The 10621-nt window shown below is 45.7% G+C and overlaps 2 protein-coding genes across 3 annotated transcripts; both read left to right on the top strand.

Moving 5' to 3' along the window:
- The first annotated feature begins 209 nt into the window (after positions 1-209).
- LOC100217069 (uncharacterized) lies at positions 210-3085 on the top strand. The gene is given in 4 exon segments (NM_001143439.1): positions 210-353; positions 1536-1617; positions 2335-2465; positions 2546-3085. Coding segments are annotated over 4 exon segments (627 nt in total). The 5' UTR covers positions 210-281; the 3' UTR covers positions 2888-3085.
- Positions 3086-4610: 1525 nt separating this feature from the next.
- LOC100279749 (uncharacterized) lies at positions 4611-10066 on the top strand. 2 transcript variants are annotated; one of them, NM_001152707.1, is given in 3 exon segments: positions 4611-5060; positions 7931-8868; positions 9159-10066. In NM_001152707.1, coding segments are annotated over 3 exon segments (1788 nt in total). In that variant the 5' UTR covers positions 4611-4724; the 3' UTR covers positions 9673-10066.
- Positions 10067-10621: the final 555 nt, after the last annotated feature.

The following is a 10621-nucleotide window of genomic DNA, read 5'->3' on the forward strand; positions in this document are numbered from 1 at the left end:
CAATGGCCATATATTCCATATAAACATCATTTTTATATAATCGTGTGATATAATATTTTATTATGTATTGTCCTATGATTTTCTAGAATGGTGATTGAGAGTGATTTGAACAGTTTTGAAAATGCTCTAGGCTAGTGAGTGAGCACCGGCAACCAACCGACTGCGATATATACTGACTACTGTAATAGCACAAAGCGGTCCATTCCCTTCGTGCTTGTTTGCTCTAGGGTTTTTGCCACGCCGCCGCCGCTCTGCCCCTTCCACCCCACCGATATACCAAGATGACGGCGCAGGCTGCGGAGGAGCTCGCCGCCCAGATCGAGCAGCAGAAGCTCGAGGAGCAGAAGACCGAGGTGAGGTTTCTCACAGAGAAGTACTGTACAAATCTCTTTCACGAACATAATTCGGATCGAAACCAGCGTCGCCCCCAGCGACGGATCGGGTGGAACAAGTTCTGGCGCCACTACACTCCCTCCATCCCTCTCAGCCTCGCCGCCTCCGGAAGTCCGCGCGGCCTTAAGGACGGCGGCGGCGGGTGCTTTTCTTCACCTGGGTTTTCTCCCCCGAGGTCCACCATCCATGGTGGTCACCTCTACGGAGACGGACCGCGACCGTGCTTTCCCAGACTCAGGGTGCCGGCGACGGCCAGATCCGGTGCCAGCACAGTTGGATCGGGTGTCCCTTTAGGTTGGGAGGTTGGTTTAGCGCGGGTTCACGCGGGGGGGGGGGGGGGGGGGGGGGGGGGGGTGGACGGATCACCGCGGCCTCTGTCGGCAGTATGCGGCATAGACGACGCGGCAGGTCGAAGGCATGCAAGCTTCGTAGCACTTGTGCCGTTGCGCGCGCGGTGACGCACTACTTGGAGGACCTTGCTGCTGCGTCGGCTGCACGTTGCGGACATTGGCGTGCTGCGCGGCGACGATGATTCTTAGTGGCTTCTTCTATGTTGTAGTATTATTTTTCATGTAGGTGTGTGTAGTGCCTTTGTGGTTTAGGCCAACGTCTGGTGTAGGAAGTTGGAGCTGCTTGGCCATGTCGACGAGCTCGGAAATGATTACTTGTGGTGGGCTCGGAAATGATTATTTTTCAGACACTGTGTGTATTTCCTGGTTTTCCATTATTAACCTTGCCATCCTGAGGTTTTTGTTGGGCCCAGTTTTTCTCATAAACTGGGTCATTCATTTATACACAAATAAAACCTGACACGTACGCCGGATACTATGATCCAATAGAACTTAATGTTTTCTAGCTAGCTGCAGATCCATGAACCTGAAGTTTCTCGATTTCGTTGATGGATCTAGTTGAATCATGTAAACTTTAATCTTTTTGTATTATTATTGTTATTAAGTCTGGTGGAAAATTGATGGTGCTGCTAGTAGTTGTTATGCGGGCTGTGTGGTTTGTTATTCATTTTACACAACATGCCATTATCTTTCTAATCATGTTTGCTGTTTTTCTGTTTGTTCTCTTGATAATGGCGTCCAACTATTCTTATCTTGATGCTGGCATACTTATCTGTTGAATGCCATGAACAGGCAGAAGAGGTTGTGGTGGAGGAGGATGACGAGGATGATGAGGATGACGATGATGATGACAAGGATGATGATGAACTGGATGGTAAGTTATTATGATCTTGTACTTTCTGTTTAGTATTATTCCGGTTGGTGATAAGAACATAATTCTGTGGAAGTCAATAGCGATGAGATAAATGTCTTATAATATCTTGACGCTTGTAATGCTTATATTTTTGTATAATAGTTTTTTATGTTTTAAGTGTCACTCTTCAGCCCTCTGCCTCATTTCACATCTGTGAAATGATTTGGCACCTCAGTGATGCTACTGTATGTCCATTTGTCTGGATGTATAATTGTTAATGCTGTACATGTTGGAGCAAGGGGCATGCATAGTTTTGTTTTTGGCACACTAAAGTGATATGTGGATGTAATTTAGAGTGTTAACTTTATCATGAAGGCCTGGAGTATATTATGTAAAGTTTTGAGGTTATGCTTTAGAGCTTACCAATTTACCATGTATAGCTTGCCTTGAACACTTGTAGGGAGTTGATGCTTTTGTTGTTATTGTTTTACATGTTTGCTCTATACTGCATAAGTACAGGGTTTTATATATCAGGTTCATAGTCAAATACCGTTTATAGACAAGTAAACTGTATGGTTTAATTAGGTAATCTCATTTGGTGACCAAGAAGCCTGTGGGGCAAACAAATGTTATACCATGAGTTGTTGTTCCCCCCTGACTGACTGTCTGGTTCTCTGATATGTGGAACAATTACAATACCTGTGCTCTGACAAGTATTGGTCACATTTTCGTCTTCAGGACAAGAAGGGGATGGGAGTGGCAAGTCGAAGCAAAGCAGGAGTGAGAAGAAGAGCCGCAAGGCCATGCTGAAGCTTGGCATGAAGCCCATCACTGGTGTCAGCCGGGTCACTGTGAAGAAAAGCAAGAATGTAATCAATCATTCACTCAGATTCAGATCTCACAAACTGACATGTTATGTGTTGTTTGGCTAACAGACTATTTTTTCCAGATGCTTTTTGTCATCTCGAAGCCAGATGTGTTCAAGAGCCCAAACTCGGACACCTATGTCATATTCGGCGAGGCGAAGATCGAGGACCTCAGCTCCCAGCTGCAGACCCAAGCTGCAGAGCAGTTCAAGGCTCCTGACCTGAGCCAAATGATCCCGAAGCCTGAGACATCTGGCCTGGGCCTGGAGGACAACGAGGAGGAGGAGGTTGACGAAACTGGTGTCGAGGCCAAGGATGTCGAGCTGGTGATGACTCAGGCATCTGTTTCGAGGCCCAGGGCGGTCAAGGCCCTCAAAGCTTCTAATGGAGACATCGTCACCGCCATTATGGAGCTGACTACTTAGTGTTATTTTTGTCAACCACCCCTTTCTTTTAAGCATGTATCGTATGCCATGCAGCTTGAGCGGATATCTGTGGACAACATGCTTGCTTAGATAATTTTATCATGCTTGCTTTTTCTGTCAAGGCTATTTGAACATTGTTTCGTTTTTGCTGGCTTGCTGCATAGCAACAGTTTATGTCCTATGTTTGTCCGGACATTTCCTATACCTCTATTGCTGTTACATCATTGGCGACCTGAGGACCGAGCGGGGGCTTGGTACCTGAATGGAGACGAGCTGCCCACTCGCTCCAGTGCTTTCCGAACTAAAACGTATTGTTCGCCTGCGCGGTTGTTTAATCATCATTTAGTTTGTGCGCTGTATAAGCCTGTGTCTGTTTGATAACCATTTTATCTTGTCTAATCATTAGTGTCCATTTAAACAATCGTTTAGTTCAAATAAACAGCTAAACTATAGATAACTTAGGTATGTTTAAATGTATAGGCTATCACTTCTAATAGGTAAACTAATTTTTTAGCGATATAGATGAAAAAAACATATAAAAACATTAAATTAACAAGCATATAGATCCCGGCTAATTAGTTGGTCATTCATATCTATATAAATGTCACATAAAACTTAGATAAAAATGTTAGAAAACATTCAAGTACCAAGTATGTAGCTCCCTACTCAAGTTTCTATGGATAAGTTTCTTTATCTATATCCACATCCACTATACTCTGAACGGTGGTGGTTCGTTGTAATGGAATCCCAATCGTCGGTAGGGGTGGTAATGAACGATCTAAATGTTAGAATCCTTAATAAATTTTAGTTTAAAAATAAATAAAAAACAGTGACCGTGATTTGATTTTTAAATTTTATAGCGTAAAATTTAGACCTTATTATCATCTAGTGCTCATACAAGATAGATGACGCGTATGTCATGACATCGGCCCGACCAACGAGACGTCTGCGAAAATGACAGGAAGCATGCACGGCAGCAGGGTAAAGGACGCCGCAGAAGACGCAGATGGCACAAACAGCCATTCTCCGGCGTCAAGTGGACTACCGACTGAGACCGGCGTTGGAACTTTCCCCTAGGCTCACCGTGGCTCCGGCGCCAAAGCGGCAGCTGACACCAAACGCATCGGCTTGGTGTCTCTCCCCCGGCGGGCAACACGTACGTCTCGGCGCATCCGCGTCGGCGTCGCCAATCGCGCGAGCCACTAGCTACTGCCGCGGCCGCGCACGGGGGCTGTGCCGTGCATGGCGAGTGTCGACACCCCATGGGTGAAGGCGTGCGTGAAGCCCGCACGTCGCACCAGAGGTAAAGGCTTGGCTTTGCGTGTCAACGCCCGTGTTTGTCGCCTCCTCGTCTCGCGGCGGTCTAGCCGAGTCGCCATCCCTCCACAGAGACCACATCACCACAGGGGTGTGTGGCGGGCCTACCCGCACACCCTAGCCGCCCGATCCCGACCCGACCGCCCAAACCGCGACAGCGACAGCGGAGACGAGCTCGAATCCCACGGATTTCGGCCGGTCCCCTCCGTCATTTTTGTACCCGCCACGCTGGGCCTGGGCTGCCGGCTGAGACCCACGCACGCACGCTTATCGGCATTCGGCAACCCACGAAAGAGCACAGCGACCGCCGACCGGTGCCGGAGCCTGCCGCACAACGATCCGGTCGCGCCCGTCCGTGGCCCAGAGAAGATCCCAACCCCGCCCGTCCGCCGCGGACTCCCGGGCCCGCCGCCTCGTCCGTTTTCCGAATCGGCCGCGCGGGGTACCGCGGCGCCGGGGGCCGCCCGGAGCTCCGTCCGAGTCCGTTGCCGGGAGCCAGCCAGGGCGCAACGCGAGCGCAATGGCGGAGGTGGGGAGCCGGGTGCGCGGGTTCCTGCGGAACCGGTGGCTGGTGTTCGTGGCGGCGATGTGGATGCAGTCGTGCGCCGGGGTCGGCTACCTCTTCGGCAGCCTCTCGCCGGTTATCAAGGCCTCGCTCGGCTACAACCAGCGCCAGGTCGCCGGGCTCGGCGTCGCCAAGGACCTCGGCGACAGCGTCGGCTTCCTCGCCGGCACGCTCTGCGCCGTGCTCCCGCTCTGGGCCGCGCTCCTCGTCGGCGCCGCGCAGAACCTCGTCGGCTACGGCTGGGTCTGGCTCGCCGTCACGCGCCGCGTCCCCGTGCCCCCGCTCTGGGCGGTGAGATCCCCACGCCACGTCTCCTCATTTTCTCATTGCTGTATTAATTATTATTTTTAACCGTTTCTATTTTACTACACGTTCCATGCTCATGCTGCCATCCCATTCTTTTTTTATGGGTTTTCCCCCCGTTACCCTGCTGGCCGCGGTGCGCGGTTGCGCATTGGTTGCATGTCGCGATCGCGTGTGCTCGCTCTACCAACGCTTAGACTTCCTTACATATTCTTTGATGGGGTGAATTTTTCTTGCCCGCGACTGTTGTTGATTGAATCGTGCACGATGCTTCTGTGGAATATATGTCGGAATTTTAGGTTTCCAAATGCAGTCGTCGTTGAAATTCCAAGCTTTCGGGTTTTGTATCGTAGCAGTGTCATACCATTATGTTCGGTTCGACGACACAGACATACAGTTATACAGATTTCGCTGCGGTTCAAGTTTCAGGGGTCAGGATCATACCCACGTCAAATATTCTTGCTCACATGGTTTCAGAACATATGGTGTTACCAGCGCTCGAATCATTTTTCAAACCATGCAAAAAACTGCATGCCCTCGGGCCTCGGGGTCGGGGATGCAGATTAGCACTTGGACTCCACTTGGAAAATGACAGATGGGCTAATTTCGTTTGTTTTAGTATACTGCTGTAGCTAATCTTCGACGTTTACTAATATGTGTCATATTAAAAGCACAACTGTACAGTTATTTTGGAAATGGATACTCTTATAATGCTGAACTTCTCGAAGTTGCATTGGACCTATCGTATATGGTTAGTTGTTGTGTAAGACTAAGACCGTACTTTTCTTGTCAATGTGGTCGCTATCTTGCTTTCCATGTGCCTCCAGGCTCCAGCTGTACCTTATTATCTAAAATTTCCTGTAAATCCTATGACGTCAGGGTAAATCATACAGTGATTTAACTGTGGTATCTTATTCTATTTTTCGAGAAAAAAAGATTTTATTTCACCCCAAAATCAGCGCATCTAGTTGATACACAGCCTTTGAATAATATCCCAGTCTCCGCCTAAGTGATAGGCACACAAGTTAACATTAAACATATTCTGAGCATACTCTAGTGACATTCAATCCTTATATTATATTGTCACCCATATGCCTGGGTAAATATATCTTTCACCACCTGTTCCAATCGTCGTGATACTGCTACAACCGTATCCTTGAATTCTGGATTCTAAAGGATAGCTCATGAATGGATAACCTGCAAGGGGGAGTTGTTTTTTTTCTGTTAAAAAACAATATCATTCCTGTGCAACCATACAGACCAACATGTCACTGCAGCCACAAGAGGTGGTATCTTATTCTGTTCCCTTAATTTGCATTTTGCAATCTAGAACATCAGCACTGATTACTCTGTTTATATCAAATATAGTTGATTTGTTTTAGGGGTACAAAATGTTAAATGACATCACATGATTACGTCTTTGTTAAGAAAGTACTAGAGATGTATAGCTATTATCTTATATTTTCTACAGAATGAATGTTATTCCTTAGAGCTCCAAAAGGTGTTCTTGTTCATGTTGCCACTATAACTCGTGCTATTGAAGTATTTAAGATCAAGATAAGGTTCCAGAAAAAAAAATGGTTCAGGCCAGGAACTGATATTTGCCATGCCAAATCTCCTTTTGTTTCACAAGGTTCCCTTCTGTAAAAGCTCTGGTTTAGTTAATATTATTTCAAGAAACATTATAGTCCATACCTCATGGATAGAGAGTTGATTTATTTTGCTTTTTTATTTAAGAAACCAAACTATTTCTTTTCTTGGATTAGATATGTTGTCAGGTAGATGCTAGAGATCAATACTGTTTATAACAAAACACCTCTAGTTGATTCCTACCTGTAAAGAAACATTGTGCTGTCTTGGTTGTCCTTGAGTAAAAGCAGAATAGCATATAGTTTGATTAATTTCAGTCATTTCTGCTCTTGTAAAACCTTCATCTAAAATTATGGGAGTTCGAAGCTCACTTTTTTGGGTTCATGCTCTCAAGAAAGATCCTGAGAGTCCTGCTTAGAAACAATTTCTTTCAACTGTAAGACATAAATGATAACATGCAACTTTTTTATTAGCGTGCATCCCTGTTGTTGCCTCTTGATATTTGTCATTTCCTTCATGTGTTTCACAATGCACCTTCAATATGAATTTTGCTGGTAAGCCAAAATAGCCACATGGAGTTACCTAAATTTGTTCAACTAAATAAGGAAAAGGTAATGTCTAGACTGCAAATAATTTGTCAGTAGTAAGTAGCATGCGTGTGCTACACATCTACATAACTAGTTTGTAGCAAACTGATGGCTAGTTTACTTGCCATTGGTTTTCCAGGCCGGTGTCTAATCCACCAGTATGGTAACTTGTGGCTGGCTCTCATGGTTTTGAGTCTCACTAACTGAATGATCTGCTTTTAATTTTCTGGGTTTTTTCCTGTTCTATCCCACAAGTCACAAGACAAAGATAAGGGAAAAACATATGAACTCAAGTGTGCTTTTTACCTGACGCTACGTTGTATTAACATGACATCCAACTGTGACAGTACTTTCTGGTGCAGGACCCCAAGTTCTTATTAAGGGTGGTAATGGAGCGCGATCCAAATGTTTATTCACAATTTGTTTGAGCCCTTAATTAATTTTAGTTCAAAATTGAATAGAAATAGAGTCTGATTTTAATCCGATCCAATCCTTAAATTTTATAGTTTAAAGTTTAGAGCCCATTACCATCCCTAGTTCTTATTCAGCTTTTGGCCTCCAAAACCCGGCGTTTTGCTATCACTACGTGAAGAAAATGAAATTGTTATTGACCTTTTATATTTCTTGACTTGAGTTGCCTTTATGTCGGTTGGGTACTAAGAGTTTATCATCCTTCCCCAGATGTGCATTCTAATCTTCATTGGTAACAATGGGGAGACATACTTCAACACTGCCGCACTTGTCTCGTGTGTTCAAAACTTCCCCAAGAGCCGTGGACCAATTGTTGGCATCCTCAAAGGATTCGCTGGATTAAGTGGTGCAATTCTAACGCAGATTTATGCAATTGTACACTCTCCTGATGATGCTGCACTGATTTTCATGGTTGCAGTTGGCCCAACAATGGTTGTTATAGCTTTAATGTTCATTGTAAGACCTGTTGGAGGCCACAGACAAGTGCGACCTTCTGATGGCACAAGTTTCACATTTGTATACAGTGTCTGCTTGCTGTTAGCCTCTTATCTTATGGGCGTCATGTTATTGGAAGACCTTGTTGACTTAAGCCAGTCAGTGACTGTCGTGTTGACCGTGATTCTAATCATGTTTCTATTAGTTCCAATAGTCATTCCAGTTCTACTCAGCTTCTTTTCGGATGATGACGAGACTTTGTATGCACTATTGTTGCCATCACCTCGGAAAGAAGAAGCAAGTGCATCAACATCTTCTGAGGAGCAACATGAGGTTATACTCAGCGAGGTGGAGGATGAAAAGCCAAAGGATGTTGATTTACTTCCAGCCTCAGAGAGGCAAAGAAGGATAGCAGAATTGCAGACAAGGTTATTTCAGGCAGCTGCTGTTGGTGCTGTCAGGGTTAAGAGGAGGAAAGGTCCACGGAGAGGAGAGGATTTCACACTGATGCAAGCGCTCATCAAGGCTGATTTCTGGCTTCTATTTTTCTCCCTTCTGCTGGGCTCTGGATCTGGTCTCACTGTGATTGATAATCTTGGGCAAATGAGCCAGTCATTGGGTTACGAGGAAACCCACATATTTGTGTCAATGATTAGCATCTGGAACTTTCTTGGACGTATTGGTGGAGGGTATTTCTCAGAGATTATTGTCAAGTAAGATTGCTATGCTTCTTTGATTAATAGAATGTACTTTGCATGCCATCTTATAAATATTTTGTTTTCAAATGCTTTTTTTGGCAGCATAGTCATCTTCCATCTTGACCTCTATTATTTAGTTTGCAAACTAAACTTGCAATACTAATGCTATTCAGTTTCCAATCACGAATTAATCAAAAGTATAACACCGCACTGCTCAGCTCTTAGTTTCCAAAATTTAGGGTGTTGCTTATTCACGTCAGCTCTTTTCTTCTCTTACACTTTCGCATCCTTACACCTTTTTTCAGAGATTACGCATATCCAAGGGCGATCGCATTAGCGATAGCTCAAGTCCTGATGGCGATCGGGCACTTCAACTTCGCGATGGCTTGGCCCGGGACAATGTACATCGGCACGCTGCTCGTCGGAGTAGGCTACGGCGCGCACTGGGCCATCGTGCCAGCCGCAGCCTCGGAGCTGTTCGGGGTGAAGAACTTCGGAGCGCTGTACAACTTCCTCACGGTCGCGAACCCAGCAGGCTCCCTGGTCTTCTCGGGGGTCATCGCGAGTGGCATCTACGACAGTGAAGCAGCGAAGCAGGCTCAGCAGCGCCACAACTCCACGTCGCTGGCGATGAGTGGCAGAGTGGCTGGCATGGTCTCTGGAGCCGCTCCGTCGTTGAAGTGCGAGGGCGCCGTCTGCTTCTTCCTCTCATCGCTGATCATGTCCGGGTTCTGCATCATCGCTTTTGGCTTGAGCTTGATCCTGGTCTACCGCACAAAGATCGTGTACACAAGTCTATACGGGAAACCGCGTACTTGAAGGATCAACCCTAAAGGGACACAGGGTTATCAAAGCATACTTCAATTTTTAATTTATTAGTCTGGTACCCCATGCCTGTACAGGTACAGTGTCGGTCTTCCCGTTGTTGTGCACAGGTTCTCAAGCAGCATTTCAACTTTTCAAGTATGTGGCTGCAAATGGGAGCTTCAGTATAGCGAAGCATGTGAGAGTAGAAAGTCCGTCTGTGGCTGGACTGGGACGCTGTCCTTGGCTCAAGTTTTGCTGTATTTGGTTGTGAAAAATTTGTGTACACATGTAATAAGCTAGAGACGTTTCGACGCATGTCAGAGTGGAGAACATATTCTTTTATGATTTGTTGAAACTTGCGTATTTGTATCTATCACAAAGAAAACAGTCCAACTTGTCAACCGGCATGTTTGTTCGCTCCTCACTAATTTGTTTTGATAATCTGTTTAGAGCGATGCAAAGTGGATTGTCTATGAATCCATGAATAGACTTAGGGGGCGTTTGGCAGAGTTCCGCTCCCAGCGAGAATCACTTTTGCCGAGCCAAACGATAAAACACTGAACTGCTTCATGTTAGGAGTAGAGATGGCAATGGGGACTCAATCCTCGATTCCTCGAGGGGAATTCCTCATTAGGGGATGAGAATGGGGATGGGTAAGAAACTTCTCCCGCGGGGATATAAACGGAAAAAATTTATCCCCCAACGAGAAAACAGGGATGGGGACGGGGAAGCACTCCTCGTGTCCCCGTTTCCCACCGGGACCCGTTAAAGTGCATGTGACTGTTTTTGTGTACCAGTTAACAACAAAAATAAATAATTACCTTGTCAAGAGACCACTAATTATACAAATATGTCCATTTTGATGTATGCATAATGATTTCTTACATCTGACAATATGTATAAGTGACAATAATTAACATTAATAATAAAGAACATATGTCTTAATTATAATTTAAACGGG

The sequence above is a fragment of the Zea mays genome, chromosome 4, assembly GCF_902167145.1.
Source record: "Zea mays cultivar B73 chromosome 4, Zm-B73-REFERENCE-NAM-5.0, whole genome shotgun sequence".
Classification (NCBI taxonomy): Eukaryota; Viridiplantae; Streptophyta; class Magnoliopsida; order Poales; family Poaceae; genus Zea; species Zea mays.

Coding starts and splice junctions, on each gene's coding strand:
- LOC100279749 (XM_020551498.1), top strand. CDS start 6,338: ATGTCACTGCAGCCACAAGAG. Junction 6,359..7,930: donor TGTCACTGCAGCCACAAGAG/GTGGTATCTTAT, acceptor ATCCTTCCCCAG/ATGTGCATTCTAATCTTCAT. Junction 8,869..9,158: donor TTCTCAGAGATTATTGTCAA/GTAAGATTGCTA, acceptor ACCTTTTTTCAG/AGATTACGCATATCCAAGGG.